The sequence below is a fragment of the Strix uralensis genome, chromosome Z, assembly GCF_047716275.1.
Source record: "Strix uralensis isolate ZFMK-TIS-50842 chromosome Z, bStrUra1, whole genome shotgun sequence".
NCBI classification, from domain to species: domain Eukaryota; kingdom Metazoa; phylum Chordata; class Aves; order Strigiformes; family Strigidae; genus Strix; species Strix uralensis.
In genome coordinates this window covers 100,791,641-100,807,826 of record NC_134012.1, presented here as the reverse complement: position 1 = coordinate 100,807,826, position 16,186 = coordinate 100,791,641, and the positions used below count along the sequence as shown (strand labels likewise).

The following is a 16,186-nucleotide window of genomic DNA, read 5'->3' as shown; positions in this document are numbered from 1 at the left end:
CCAAATGACCAGCTCAAATGTTTTATTTGCTGGAAAAATGGCTTAAACTTGGAAAGGATAAGCAGCAAATGTGGTCCGAAGAGAACGAAGAGAACGAAGAGAACGAAGAGAACGAAGAGAACGAAGAGAACGAAGAGAACGAAGAGAACGAAGAGAACGAAGAGAACGAAGAGAACGAAGAGAACGAAGAGAACGAAGAGAACGAAGAGAACGAAGAGAACGAAGAGAACGAAGAGAACGAAAAGAACGAAAAGAACGAAAAGAACGAAAAGAACGAAAAGAACGAAAAGAACGAAAAGAACGAAAAGAACGAAAAGAACGAAAAGAACGAAAAGAACGAAAAGAACAAGAGAGAAACAGAGTCGAAGCAATCTGGTCACCACCCCTGGATCCAGCGTTGTCTCAGGTTGGGTAATCTTGGGTGGTGGGTTCATGCACAGCAAATAAGTTCATTTTATCAGCTGATTTGCATACTAAGTGAGGACAGGCGGGTATTCCACCAACTTATTTCCATTAGAGACAAGGAAAAAGGTGGAGCAAAGGTTCCGTGCATGTGTTGAGAGGGAAGGGGGTGCCCTAACCGCCTTGTCCAATTGAGTCAGTGCTCATGCTCGCCCTGCTGCCTTTACTTCTCGCCCAGTTCCCACAGATTTTTGCTGACTTCATGCTTCTTGGGCAACCATCCAGCTTCTGGTGCCTACTGGGGCAGGGGGCTCTTCTCTTATCTGTCCTTGTCACCTCTTCAATGGTGAAGTTGTTACCAAGGTCTGGATTGTATCAGGCTTACACAATGGAGCCAATGATTCACCGTCCTTGTTCTTGACAAGAAACCTTTAGTTTCACTCAGTCCATCTTTCCCCATTTTGAGGTTTATCTAAAGAGTTTGACAACACAACTGCAAGGGAGTGGGAACGTGCACCCTTCGATACACTCCCGGTTCCTTGGGTGACATTCCTTAGACTCATCACAAAGGCCACAGCTTGTCCTTGAGGTTTTCTGTGTCGAGGAATGTTTGAGGCCTTAATCCCATCAGTTCCTTAGAGCTTCGGAGTGCTCCCTTCAGCACAGCTTCATAAGTCCCACATCATGCTGCCAAGGAAGGTGTTCAAGGGGGACTCTAGCATACAAGCAACCGCCTCGGGGGTCCCAGGGGACTGGCAGTATTCGTGCAGATGAACAGCTAGCTTCTTATTTTGGTGTGAAATATAAAGGTAATTATTCCTTCTCCTGACAGAAAGCGCACCCAAGAGCACCGCGCATGGATACACATCAAAAGATGTGTGACTGGAGCGGTCCTCAGGAGTCTGCTACTCCCAAGTCACTCCCTCCAGTAATCTTCAAGTCAACAACAAAAGCAAAATTAAAGGCTGACGAAAGCGTTTCTGCTAATTATTGTGTTGGTGTTCAGGTACTTAAACATAAGGTGGAAAATTCACAAAGACATGTATCTTCAGACGTGGCCTACTTCTTCACTTGCTATTTTAAAACCAGTGGAACACTGTGGTGGAGCTATTCCCAGTTCACGCTTGTCAGTCTGTGTAATGGAAAGGTACAGTGTTTAAAAGGTTGATTTTCTGTGGAAATAAAAACTGAAAAAAACCAAGAACATAAATAAAGATTAGAGAGGATGTACAGAGTTGGAATAGAGAAATGAGTACAAGGGAGAACTGGGTGTAAAACACAGCAGGGGATGGTGCAAATGTGCTTCTCTGCCCTCATCTCCAATGGATCCCCAAGTCGCTGGATTCTAAATGCATTTGAAGAGACTTCTAATGATTTTTTTTTTTTTAAATAGAAAAATAAAATGATAGTAAATAATAATAAAATACTGTTTAAGTAACTGTAGTATTTTTGTTACCTTTAAATATATTAAGTAGCACGTTTAACACAAAGGTTAAGCAAAACATCTGATATCTAGACTATATTATATCTAAATAATAAGCAATATAATGCTCAGCTTTCTCTACTTCTGGCTCTTTGGGCCCACTTCCTATCCAATTCTTCACCAGACAGGCCTTGATGACTGGCTCCAAATACTCCAAAGCTTCTTCATTCCTTCTACCCGTTCCGAATGAAGAATTTGATCTTTTCAATGACGGGGCAAGAAGTCGGCTGCCACATTTTTCACACACTAGAAGTCAGTAGACACGTATCACAGAATCATCTAGGTTGGAAAGGACCTTGAAGATCATCTAGTCCAACCGTTAACCTAGCACTGACAGTTCCCAACTACACCATATCCCTAAGAGCTATGTCGACCCTACTCTTAAACACCTCCAGGGATGGGGACTCCACCACCGTATCATGAAAAGCTGCTAATTCTCTTCAAAACCACTTGGTGTTTAGTGGCAGCTGTGATGCCAAATAACAGTCACCAAAAAGAGCCAGTTACTTACTCCTGAATTTTCACTGGAGTGGATACTCAGGATGTAAGCGTTCTGATACTCAACGGTCAATTAAGTATTGACGTAACACAAGCAGGAGTATCTTGCCCTCTCTACGTTCAAGTTACTCCCAAGGAAGTAAAACCATCGTCTACAGGTCTTGTGTCCTGCAGGGAGAGATCCCATCACAGCGTACCAGAGGAAAGGAGAGTGGCCTGTGGCAACGCTCAATAACGAGGCGCCTCGGGAAGACGCTTAAGTGCCACAAGACTAAAATTGGGACAAACATGTGGAGGAATTAAGGAGGTAACTCCAAGCATGTTGCACAAGGGTGGTCATACAGAACAGAAACCTTTCTCCTGGCTTTTTCACCTTGTTGTGTCAAAGCAATAGCCATCAACGTTGAAAATGACTATTTAAAGGACAAAAATATATCAGTGATCACCATCAAAAGGACTTAGGAGATACGCTGGGCATTTTGTTCAGATTTTTTTTTTTTGGTTGCTTATCTCCCCGCACTCCCATTTACATCAGAGGAAGATAGGTGCATCTTACCCACAAGACAGTAGCAAAATGGGACCAAAACAGAGTGCGGCATGCAAAGAGTCAAATATTTACCTGATTTCCTGATGTTTCCTTTCACACTTCAAATCTGTTTTTAAATACCAATGTGCTAATGAGCCCTAATGGCATGACAGAGTATACATTTGTGCATGAGTGGTGCACTCGGATCTTCCAGAGACAACAAAGGAACATTAAGCAGCGATAAGCACAGAGCGAGCACTCGGGAATCCTCCGTTCCATTAAGCAAAAAAACTATTAAGCACTACAGGTCATCAAGGGATGTAAAAAGCGGTCCCATGGGCATATATTATTACGACACGGAGCAAAAAAGAAAAGAAAAAGAAAACCTAAATCAGCGAGCTAGTTCTTAAACACTGGGCTTAACCAATTTATCCTAAGTGCTGCTCTACACACTCGTGCACGCTACGCGTGCCGTATAATTTTATATAAAATATAACTACAAAAAGGTATATTAGAGAAAAACCTGCTGGCCAAAAGTTCCTAAACATGCATTTATTTTGCTGAGTTCACAGTCAAGGGGTGACACCTGTAATTGAAGTTTTCCACCTATAATATCTCTTCTATGGAGTTAAGACTTGTCTTTATTTTGCCATTTATCACCAAAATCAAGTTGTGGAGCTCCAAAATGAGTTTGGGATGGAAGTGGAGCTTCTCTTAGTTTTGTTCACTACTTTTATTATGGTTTATGAATTCACATTAAATAGCCTAAAATCGCCCGTGATTAGGAATCAAAAAGAAGTAGGAATAAAAAAAAGCCAAGTCAGCATTGGCTAATTTTAATTGTGAGGCACAACTTGATTTATAACAAATGATTAATTTCTGAAAGGAATTTTCTTCCTTTTTTTAGGAAAAGCAACTATGATAGATGCAGGGAATGAGAAATATGCAACACTTGAACCACCTTTTGTTTGCTCTGACCAATATAGTATTTCCCATTTTTTGTTATAGCAGGTTTCCTGTGTTTATCCCATAGTTTCCTAAAAGTGATACCTCCTCGTGCCACTAAATGATTAATTTTCATCCTTAGTTCATTAAAATCCAAAACCAGTGATAGACAACAGTATCTAATATGAATCTAATTTCTTAGCCATTCTATGTACACTTCAATAGACCTTTTAGAATTATCAGTGGATTTCTAATAGTTGAAAAACAATTTAGTGTTACAGCTTCGTTGTTTTCCCAAGCTGGGATTAAAATTTCTTCACATCTGCAAGATTTTAACCTTGGGTTCAACAGCTGTCCTGGCAACTGATTATCACAATAAATACAGGCCTGTAATTTTTAAGCCCAGTTACCTTGTCTTTTTAGAATCTGCTGGTATTCCGTTTAGCTACAAACACAAAGTTTTGATTCCCACCAGCACAATTATAAAACACTCCCTGGATTTTTATTTTTTTGATTTATTTTTTCGAATACTGATGAAGCAACCTGATAAAACATGGTGGCACGAGCAGCAGTCTCACATTCAAAGCTGAGGAACACCCCGATGGTGTCAAACACCGTTTTAAGATATTTTCAAGTTATTTAAAGCTCTTGAAAATATAAGTTGTTGCTTGGCTGAATGTTCTCTGGGAGCATAAGGGCCAACATTCAGCTAAAGGAGATATATGACAAACATTTTTTTGTTTATTCAGCGGTACTTGCTCAACACATACAGTTTAGTTCCAAAATAAACGTGGTTGCAGCAACAATTTGAGAACTCCCCTCTTTTAATTCCCTGGATATTAACCTTCAGAACAACCAGAAATTTCCTTCCACAAGAGAAGTCTGGTGAGACAGCACATAAGGTGCCACCCTGCGACATCTGCCATTACACCGCATTAAAACTTGTTAACAAAATTAAGTCACTGAGGAGCTCCAAGGGCAACACTGGCCAGCTGTGCTTTTCCACTGACTTCAGAAACGAGATATTTCCAACTTCTTTGAGAAAACATGTTTTAACTATTCTTCTAGGTGGTTGATTGTTGCAGGTTGGGTTGGATTTTTTTTTTCCCCTCTCCATCCTCCAAAATAACCTGATTTCAGCCAGGACTGAATCAGTGGCAATATACCCATGCAAGGAATGGAGTGCTGAAATTATATATGGGTTAAGGAAGACAAATTTACTGAAGAAAAAGATAATTAGAAGGCACAAAGGTTCAAATGCTACACTCCCAACTCAAAAATATACTGATGCACAGCCCACAGTGACGGCTGATATTCAGGTGAACTATATGGATATACTCTGCTCCGATAGCCTCTAGACAGCTGCTACTGGTGATTACCAAAGCCAGGACACTGGTCTAAATGGATTTATGGCTGTGACGTAGCTTATCTGTTGCTTGCTTTGGGTTTTTTTAGAAGAAAAAAGTTATCATTTTCAGCATAAGTCATTTTCTACTTAAATCACCATGACCACACAGAAAAAAATTCCTCTCTCATCACATCAAGAGAGCTGGTCTTCACCAAAGTGCTGGATGCTGAAATGTGGGAATTTCCCTAGAAATGTACCTTGAATTCCACTTTTATCAACCTCTGAAGACCAACAGTAAAGCCAGAACCTCTGAAGGACTGATCCTGCAACAGCCCATAAATACAGACACAAACCAAGAGAGGGTGGTTTCTACCTACAATCCTCCCAACTACTACAAATATCAATAATCTCTTAAATTGGGAGGTTTAGTAAGATGCTGGAGAAGGAAGGAGCTCTCCGTTTCTCTCCAGCGCTCTCACTTCTGTTTTTCAGCTAGGAGCACGTCAGGGCCGTAAGGACCCTTGAGAAGCTCTTCGAAACGGTCTATTTTCCCCACACAGGCTTCACGCATAAAATTCTGGACTGATTAAAACCAGTTTTCATTTGCTACATTTTCTTTATTGAAAGCACTTTAAGCCACGAAGGTGTAAGGGGAAGGGTTTTAAAAGGGCAATATACTTTCAGTACCCCTGAGCAGTCTGTTCCAGGTGGAGTTGACTTACCTTTTAGCAGTAACTGCTTTATTGACTGTTAATGCTTTAAAAAGCGTGGTGAAATCACGTTGAGAATCTTTACGGCAAGGAAGATATATACCCCTTATGCATACCAGTGGTTTGGCAATTTTAACCTCCAAAGACATAAATGTTGATGTATTCTATGTTGCCAAACAGCACGGTAAGTACTTAAAATGCTGTGAACAGACCTATAGTTTAAAAGTGACACTACCCAAGATTAGATTGTAATTCAGTGAATGAATCTCTTCCTAAAACCTGCCTGAAATATTAAACCTCGTGATCCTTCCTTTAAAATCCTGAAACGGGTGACTAAGAAAACGAAGCTAGGTACTGTTGACGTGAACACAATCTTCCACTCATCACAACAGGGCAATCACATGTACCATCATCATCATCTTCCTTGGATGAGAGCATCGGGCTGTCCAGAAAAAGTCTGTTTAGCAGCGACACCTTGTACATCATCCAACAGATCAGAAAGATTCAGTTTTCAAGTGTTATAATACTAAACATTGCTCTATCCTTTCGCAGCCTTCATCTCTAAAAGGAGGCTTTTCTGAACATAGGAAGTTTATTTGCTTTGCCAAGCAATGATTAACACAACATACTGGAGTGTGAGACCTTCATTTCTCCTCTTGCCCTCTCTCCCGTACTCCATCGTGTTTCCATCTGCCAGTGCCTTAAGTCAATGATGTTCTGCCAACATTGCACAGTGACTCCCTCAAAAACACAACCAACCACACCATAAAAAAAACACCACAAAAATTCTGCTCATTCAGCAATACGTGTCCTTCAGCACACAAAATACCACTTTCTGCTTGAAGAACTCGGTGCCAATTTTAAATGCCGTTCACCTCGTATTCTACTTTATAATTCAAACTGGTTTTACACACTCAGAAAAGAAGCAGTATGACCAAGGTCAGAGAGACCGTCTAAGTCCAGCGCCCTGCAGAAAGCAGGGGCAGCTACCAGGTTGCGCTGGGTCGTGTCCAACTGGGGCTGGAGTATCTCCAAGGTGGGGACTCCACAGCCATTTCACTGGGTGAGCGACCCTAGCAGGAAAAATTATGTTTAAACAAACACCCAATATTTCCATTTGTGCACGTTGCCTCTCGTGCTTTTCACTGTCTTGACGATTAGGAAATCCTTATTAGTTCATCCAGTTTCAGCCAAGCTGTTCTTGAAAACAATAAGTCCCCCCTCCAAACTTCCCAGCGTCACCACAGGGATACGAGATCAGGACCTACCATGCAAACCACAGTTCTGCCTCTGAAAAGCTCAAAAATTAGAGCTGGGCACAGCACAACAGGCAGCACTCGCGTATGCGCATTCACTTAAAAAGAATAATTGCAGTAATTTTATTATTTAGGAGTTGCCAACAACCAAGATCAAGGCCAAATAACAACTTGAACTGGCAAAAAGCTCTATTTGGGAAAACGTGGCTTTGCAGGGTCCCTCCGAGAGTGACATGATAAGAGTGACCAATTTCTTTGTTTCTGTGGGGCTCTGCATCCCTTTGGGTAGGAACCACAGCACAGGAGTACACACACTGCTGAGGATGTGAGGTTAAATAACCAGAGATTCAGACAGAAAAATGATTCGGAGGACGTAGATTAGGAAAGAGCCAAGACTCTTACTACTTGTTTTAATCAGAAACCATATGAAAATATACATTTTCTAGCTGATAGAGAAGAGTTTGGAGGAGGTAAAGTCCTCTTCAGTTTAAAGGACCTTCAGAATGGAAAAGGCACCAAGTTCATGAGGGATACTGGAGAGACCAAACTGAGAAGAGAGCTGCCTGGATTCCCTCCCAACACAACTTGGGAGAGTTTAGGAAAACAGAATCAGAGACTCATCAAGGTTGGAAAAGACCTTGAAGCTCCTCCAGTCCAACCATGAACCTCACACTGACCGTTCCCAACTCCACCAGATCCCTCAGCGCTGGGTCAACCTGACTCTTCAACCCCTCCAGGGATGGGGACTCCCCCCCTGCCCTGGGCAGCCCATTCCAATGCCCAACAACCCCTTCTGCAAAGAAATCCTTCCTAAGAGCCAGTCTGACCCTGCCCTGGCGCAGCTTGAGGCCATTCCCTCTTGTCCTGGCGCTGGTTCCTTGGGTCAAGAGACTCATCCCCCTCTCTGCACCCTCCTTTCAGGAGGCAGTTGTAGAGGGCCATGAGGTCTCCCCTCAGCCTCCTCTTCTCCAGACTAAACCCCCCCAGTTCCCTCAGCCGCTCCCCATCAGACCTGTGCTCCAGACCCTGCACCAGCTCCGTTGCCCTTCTCTGGACACGCTCGAGTCATTCAATGGCCTTTTTGGGGTGAGGGGCCCAAAACCGAACCCAGTCGTCGAGGGGCGGCCTCACCAGAGCCGAGTCCAGGGGTAAGATCCCTTCCCTGTCCCTGCCAGCCACGCTATTGTTGATAAACGGAGGATGGCAAAAAGTTGTAGAGCTTCTGGACTGAACCACCTTGAACTTCAGTTTTATTTTACATCCCTATGTTGTTCAAAATGCAGCAGGACAGCAGGACTAGGTAGTGCCTAGACTGGAAGGCCGGAGTCCTGAGAAAAAAGGCATCACCCCCGACAAGCTGTGCAAGCACAGCCAGGTAAGACCAAAAGCTTCACCGCAACCTAACTTTTAACTTTTCCTCACATAAGCACAAGCTGCTCCTTCACGTCACCAACGCACCCGAACAGACTCAGAGTTCACCTGGGCACTAAAGACCATGAGTGTCAATCCTGTCCCCGGCGTAAAAGAATATTTTATCCTCTTTTCCCCAGGTTACTAAGTTAGCAGAGGTGGATGGCAGCTCCACCCTTGTCAAGACAAGGCATCCAGCACATTCTTTAAGAGGCCCAAGTCAGAGCAATCATCAATACACAGTAGCTTCATCCATACAAAGAGCAGAAAAAAAACCATCCCCTTAGAACTGGCAAAATTCTTAAGTAATGATCATAAAGAATTTTTTTCTGAACTCTAGCACATTTGAGTTGGTATCAGTTACTAAGTAATTTTGGGTTCCTTTGCAGCTTTTAGTTGAAGGATTTCCAAACTTTTTTTTTCCCCCCCAATAAAGAGATGATTAAGGACTGGCTACACCCTCCTACAGACTGGTGAAGAGGCAAAAGACCCCTTTAAAACTTCAAACACCTTGCACAAAGGTATTTAAGTCAGCGAGAAGCCATAAGTGTTCTCAGATGCCTGGTAACAGACTTCTTTCTGTTCCTTCTGCCCTTTACCTACACAAGTGCTTTAAAGGAAATACAAAGAGGCTGCCAATTCCAGGAAGCTGCATAATGAGTTCTTGTCTATAAAAAAGTTCCTAAACCATAAAAATTTGTACATTCTGTGCCCTACAGGAGTTTGGTTTGGGGTTTTTTTTGGGTGATTTTCAATTCATCAGAAGTTAATTTCCAGCTTCAGAGGTTTCATCTATTTTGAAGACAATAAATATGCAGCAGATAACTCAAAGCAACAAAGAGGTGATTAGACATATTTAAACAAGAATAATACCTTGTCAGAAATAAATTACTGTCGCAGAAGTGTCATATCTAACTCTGCTTCTTTTGAAGAAGGGAAAAAGAAAACCCACAGCACTTGAAGTGCTTTTACGTATGTTTTTTGCTCTTATTTTTTAACAGAGCAGCTTCTTACAAAGAGTATTTCCAACCATCCAAAAGGTAGGAATGTTTCTTCCTACCTGCTACCATGACCTTAGCTGTCCGACTGAGGATAGCTCCAATGCCTTCTAGCGACGCTTCACACTGGTAGAGACCTTCATCTGGCTTGTGGTGCCTGGAGTGGACAATATTTTGTATCAAGAGGGATCCGTTGGCCAGCTGCTGCCTCCTCTCATCGACTGCCAGGTTTAAGAAGACCGCGTCTTTCTTCCATTTAATAACTGGGGCTCCTTGATCCGATTCTGCTAGGCAGTTCAACAGCACGTTGCTTCCACGCATGGTGACAGCATCTGAAGGCTCAGTCAGGAACCTCAGGGATGTAAAAGTCTTGATCTGTGAACCTGAAAGAGCAAAACCGTTAAGACAAGGAGTAAATATTGGTTGTACATTTCCATGGAGGAAGAAACAACATTACATAGAGAAACTCAATAGAAGGAGCTACCGTGCAACCCCCAGGGGCACTATAGATATGGCTGGCAAACACTGAAAGAAATTAAGCTATGTTTCTCTGCAAATTAACACACACCAAAAAAGCTAAGCATAAATTATATTTTTGTCCTATTGCTACAAAAATCAATATTTGTAGATAAATAGATCTTTCATATGTAAAACACAAAGATAAAGCAAAGCTAAAAATCTGTACAACTATATACACACGAGGTGAAGATTAGCATAAAGCTACCATACTTTTGGGGGTTTATTTGGAGAATTTATTTGCTGATAGGACCTAGTAAGCCTGACCACACGTGCCGAGATGCATTTCAGCGTGACGAGAACAAAAATGTTAGCAAATAAATGAAAGCACACCCAACTGCTGTCAGACCAATGATCAGAAACGGGGACGGAACTTGAAGTCTGGTGGATCGTCTTCCCACCGTTACCAACCTTCCACTCGCTACCAACCAGCCTGGCCACCACTCTCCAGTAAACAGCAAGAGAAAAACCATGTGAGAATGTCCTTTCTACAGGGAAGAGGCAGGGGAGGTGTTGAAGGTGCCCAACCCTACCCCAGCGCTGAAGACCCACGATCTCCACCCGCTGCAAGAACACAGTGGCCGAATTCTTATGCAGCACTTGGGTAACAGGACACCACTCAACTTTGTGTAGTTTGGAGATAAATCAGATTGTAAAGACAGAGGGAGATCTTTCAGTCTACCAAAGAGTAGAAAAATCATTAAAATGCTTGAGTGCGGGTGGATGAAGTTGCACCAGAAGTCACAACTCAAAAGAACATAAAATGGTCCTTTACTGCATCAAGCCTTTTCTAATAATTTGTAAAGGGGGAAAGCACATACAACTTGTATTTTTAGACAGAGTCCTCTCAAATCTCAGCATCTACAATTGAATGAGAAAGTATCAGAGTCGTTTCCACTCCAGTGCATGGGGAACTGAGTTTTCCAACAGCTGCGTACGAATTCAAAAATGGCTTTTTTTTCCCCCCCTTCATCTTCAGATGAATCCTTTTACCTCATTAGAGCAAATGAAAACAAAACCTTATGTGACAAAAAGATTCAAAAAGCCTTTTAGTGCTACGAAAAAGATTAATTATTTCTATTTTAGATCTCAACCCAAAGCTTTCTATGAATGTATGTATAACAATGCATAAACAGCCACTTGGCATTTTCTTTATAGGAGTTAATTTTCTTATCAAGTACTTAGTTCCACCCGTACATGAACTGAAGTAGTTAGGTACCAGATTTTCCTTCAAAGCATACAAAAAAAAAAAAGTCGTGGCTTCAAATAACGGATAAAATTTAGCAAAGGCAAAAGCAAGAGTTGGAAACCTCAACTTGTGGAGTATTTCAGGCGCATTAACGATAGCGCCGTGAGAACTCAGAAGAAAACGTGTTGGTTAATAACATCAAGAAAAGGAGTCAAACCTTGATTTGGTTTTTATGTGTCTTAATGTTCTGGTTTCAGTTACTGGAGGAGGAAGCTCATCAAGAATTTGGCCCGAAAGCTGCCTGTTGGCGCAGGGCACTTTTACCACAGAACACGATGAAAATGATATTCACAACGCGTGAAAAAGCGGTTATTTTCAAAACATGTGTTCCTTCCTCTTCTCCCAAAGGCAACTGAGTTCCCTTTGTGAATCACAGCTTCTTGTTGGACATTTTATTTATGTCACCAGCACTTTGAACACAGTTTAACACAGCTGTTTATGACAGCATGTTAATGATTTTATGTGGCTATTATCACAAGTAAATAATCTGCTTCTGCAGGAGAAATGGGGTTATGACAGCTTCCAGTGCAGCAAATGCAGAAGTTACTGGTGTTAAACAAAGATTAACTTTCTTTTCATGCTATTACCCTTGCAGTTCAGTTGCAATTTCAGCTATTCACATCCTTTGCAAAAGGCAAATTTAACCTCAATTGCTTTACTACAAGGAACCTAACAGCTTGAATAACCTGGAAAGCTTTCTGAATGTGAGGAAAATTCAAATCTTCTTGGAAATATTATTCCTGGAGATAGATGTAATGGTGACATCTTCAAAAAGGAAGAAAATGACCATGTATTTTCAGAAGGGATTACTCGGAAGGATAAGTATCTAACAGCCACATTTTTGTACAATGTCGGTGCTGAAGGAGAAAGGTAAGAAAGTATTTGAATATCCCACTAGTACCCATTTGCATATTTAAATTATTAGCTCAGTTTTGAAAGCCCAGCTGCAACGTTACACCTAAAGTCAGGGCAAGTCAGGAGAGCTTTCCTAATTACATGTGATCTTATCACACCCCTGACTTCCACAACACTGCATCTCTAATTTCTACCTCAAGCAACCAACATTAAACATGATTTCTCTAGACTAGGTTATAAGAACACACTACATGCAATACAGAAACCTATTTCAGCACCTAAAAAAAAAAAAATCACAATATAACCCAGGATAAACAAACTCAGCTTTTGTTGAATTAAGAGACACACAAATCCCAGGCTTGATCAGACCAGACCACAACACACCTCCACGCCTTCCTTCTGTATGCATAAAACTAAGTAACATCACCTGAAAAACCAAGAGATCCACACATCAAATTAAGTTTTAACCTTTACTTGCAATGAAAAACCAAGCTCTGCCAGCACAGTTTATGAAATCCGCACTGAACGTGCTCTAACCAGGCTGATAAAAGTTTCAGCTTCTACAGAAGCCAAGTAGCCATAAGATAGAGCCCGATTTCTACAAGACTACCTCACAGTTGGCCTCAAAAAATGCTTACTTACAGTTTCTTATTATCGGGGGGGTTCTTCTCAGGGAGAACGCAATTTCTCCATGAAAATATCTATATATTTACTGAGGACAGTGCATACTTAGATGTGTACATATACACACACACCCCCAACCAAAACTGAGCCTATGAACCAATTCCTAAGACAATGCAGAAAACATAAATGAGTGATATTTCTCCAGCAACTTTTCTTAACAGTACACTGAGGCTTAAGCCAGACTTAAAAAGCATTTCCCCACTTTTTCTACTATATAGTATCTATCCTGCTTAAAACCATCAGAATTTTAGTCCATGCTCAGGCCTAAGCCAAACACCAGCCATGCTACTGCTACCCCAGGGTAAGTCAAGCTGAGGAAGCGTGGCAGAACAGCCCGTACTTAGGCTGCTCCTATAGATCCTTTGGGTTCCTACTGCCTAAAATCCCCTTGATTTGAAAACAAGGCCAAAACTGAACTCTAGCTTATGGAGGTCTTTCCCCCCCAAGGCACTCACTTCAGCGTGCTTTCTCTTTCCGTATCCTGCAAAAGCAAGATTTCTATCCCCAAAACACTCAGTGCCTCTCTGTTGAAGGTTAAACTTTTAGAACAACGTAGCAATATTAGGCTTAGGTCAAGAAAGACGTTCTTTGGATATGTTGAAGCTAGAGGTATCCCTCATCCGCAGAAGAAGTTGATAGCCACCTTTGAGCGAGGACATGCCAGAGTCATCAGCCCTTGAAGAGGATACGGTGCCAACTTGGCAAACTCAAGGCCCGTGGATCCTTCGCTGAACTACCCTCATTTAATACTAAAAATCACGTCTACAGGTCAAGAAGAGCCTTGGCCAGGTGAAGACCCTTCCCCTGAGCATGCGTAGTAGTAGAAGTATTGCGTGTTATAATTGTATGCAAATTACTAGCCAGTCATCCTAGAGAGGATGGACTTGGCAAATTACTAACTCTGCAAGTTTTGTGTATAAATACAGCGTGAAAAGTTCCGTTGGGGTGCTTGATTTGTGGGAAACCACCAGGCACCCAGGCTTGAGCAACCCTAAAATAAATAAGCTATGTCTCTCCCGAGGGTGTGATTACTGACCTATCAGACACCCGGCAATGGATCCGCTTTCCAGCCAACACCACCACCCTGCGCCGAGGCAATCCAAGGCGAAACCCCCAGTCGCAACCAAGGAGGCAAGAGCAGCCTTTCAGTCTCCAGTCTGAGTATCAGCCTTGCAAAGCAGAGCCCAGCCAGCTGCGTACCCCATTGCACAGCGTTTTAATAGCTGGAAACGGGAAGATGATGATGAAGTTCTAGAATATCTCTCCTAGTCCTTGGGCCACTTCTTTGCCACTGCACATTATAGTAAGTATCTCTTATCTGAAACAGCTGCAGCTACTTGGCTGTTCTCATAAGCAGAGCAAGGGACTAATTTTTAAAACAGAGATGCTAAACACACAATTTAATCCTTATTGCAACAGCTCAACTGAAACGTAAAGGAAGGCGGGGAACAAAGCAGGCAGCCAGGCAGGAGAAATAAGAGATGAAGAGCTCTTCTACAACTCGTTGTAAAACATGTTCGCGTTTTCCGTTTCCAAGTTTTGCTCTCGCTGGCAGCGGGTCTCTCCCTTTGTCTGGCATTTTCACTAATGCCCTTAATTTTTCATCTGTACTTGCAACCCCTCAGAGCTCCAAGACATCCAACAGCTCCGAAAAGGCCACGGTCATTAATAGTCACCAAAGTTGTGGAGAACGTACTTGTTCACATTTACGCCGAGCCCTGGTTTGACGTTCCTCGGTATGGTTTGCAAAACCCAACCTCCACCCATCGTGGTTAACTCTTTCTTGTAACATCTACATCTTGGTGGGGATGTCCTTGCAGCTGCCCAGGACTTGTTTCTAGGCCTCTCAAAGGTTTTAAAAGTCAATGTAAGAGAGGGAAGTGCTGTTATAGCTGCTTCATCTGTTGCAGCGAACACATTCAGCTTTCACGTAACCTCCAGAACTCCCATATTTAAAGAAAATAGACTTAAAGGAAATTAAAGAATCCTGCAAAGCAGAGGCTGCTGAAACCAATGGCTCCAGGGCACCTCAAGCGCTTCCTTTTCCCTCCGACTACAACGTACGCGGAACAACTACGAACACAGATTTCAGAGATCTACGGCTTAACTACAAACCTGAATGGAAACGGCGTGAAGATTAAACACCTCCTACGCAAAGCTACCGTGTCAGCTATGCCGAGCACATCCCTGTCATCAAACAAGCCTGGAGCACCGCTTGGAGATCTGAAGCTCTGAGGTCAAGGAGAGCGCCCTTGGCAATAACCCACGCATCCTTTAGCCAAATAAAGGAGAAGAAAACCCGAAGCTGAAAGACCCCATCCTTGGTCCCTTGCTGTTTTAGCAACCAAGACATTACCCTACGTGATGACCTGTTTTGTGATACAGGAATAAAACTAATGGGCTTCTCACCCTGACAGGTAACATCAGAGTAACTTCAAGGTTATCATTCTCCAGGCCACAGACAAAATTAACATTTAAAAGATGATCTCTGATGTGCTTCTTAATCAGTCCCTTGCTTTGAAATGTAATCTTCCAGGGTGGGTTGGTTTCCCCCCCCCCCCCCCCCTTCATGTTCTGCATCAGTTGCTTCTATTATAGAGAGGGAAGAGATGTCACAGTTGCAAAAGCATTTGACCGGGCCACCCCTGGAGCTTTCTTCTTTTTCGAATAAGCATTAAGAAATAAGGCTTTTGCACACAGACCATTTGAAATCTGTGAATACAGAAATAACCCCCAGCCTAACTGGAATTTGGTAGCGGAGCATCGTAGCTGAACTAAGTCTATTACAATGAAGTGTATTTATGGACACTCAGTATACATTTTCTCAGAGGATTTTTTTCTCCCCCCTTCACCTACAGAGCCTACATAAATTATTTTAACAGCCAGGCTAACAAGCATTTATTACATGCTTAGGTAATGCAGAATATACAGCAAAACTTAATACAGTTTTATCTGTTTGCACAAAATACACCCATACGAAGCTTAATATATATTAAAAGGAGAACTCTTGCTTTAATGTTCTTATCATAACTTATGAAGTGCCTTCTGGGGTGCTGAATATTTCATTTCAGCTCTATAAAATTTTGAAAATCTAGCCTCACGCCTGCATTTGATGTTGAGATGTGGAAAGAAAATGCTTCAAGACATGTACAGCGCAACACAAACCTGTGGCACGTGCAAGTGTTGCTCAATTTTTATATGATAATGAACAAACACTTCTTATCAGGATGTTTCTTGTGATGTTTCAAATCACTGAATTTTTAGATGGTGCTATCCCAGGATAGTCCAAAATCCTGGGATAGCACC

General features: G+C 42.2%; 1 protein-coding gene across 1 annotated transcript in view; it reads right to left on the bottom strand.

Moving 5' to 3' along the window:
• Positions 1-16,186, bottom strand: part of DCC (DCC netrin 1 receptor) — a 641,274-nt gene that overhangs the window by 392,110 nt on the left and 232,978 nt on the right. The window contains exon 2 of the mRNA XM_074856359.1: positions 9,639-9,959. Coding sequence (XP_074712460.1) covers positions 9,639-9,959 — 321 coding nt within the window. The remainder of the gene's footprint in view (positions 1-9,638; positions 9,960-16,186) is intronic.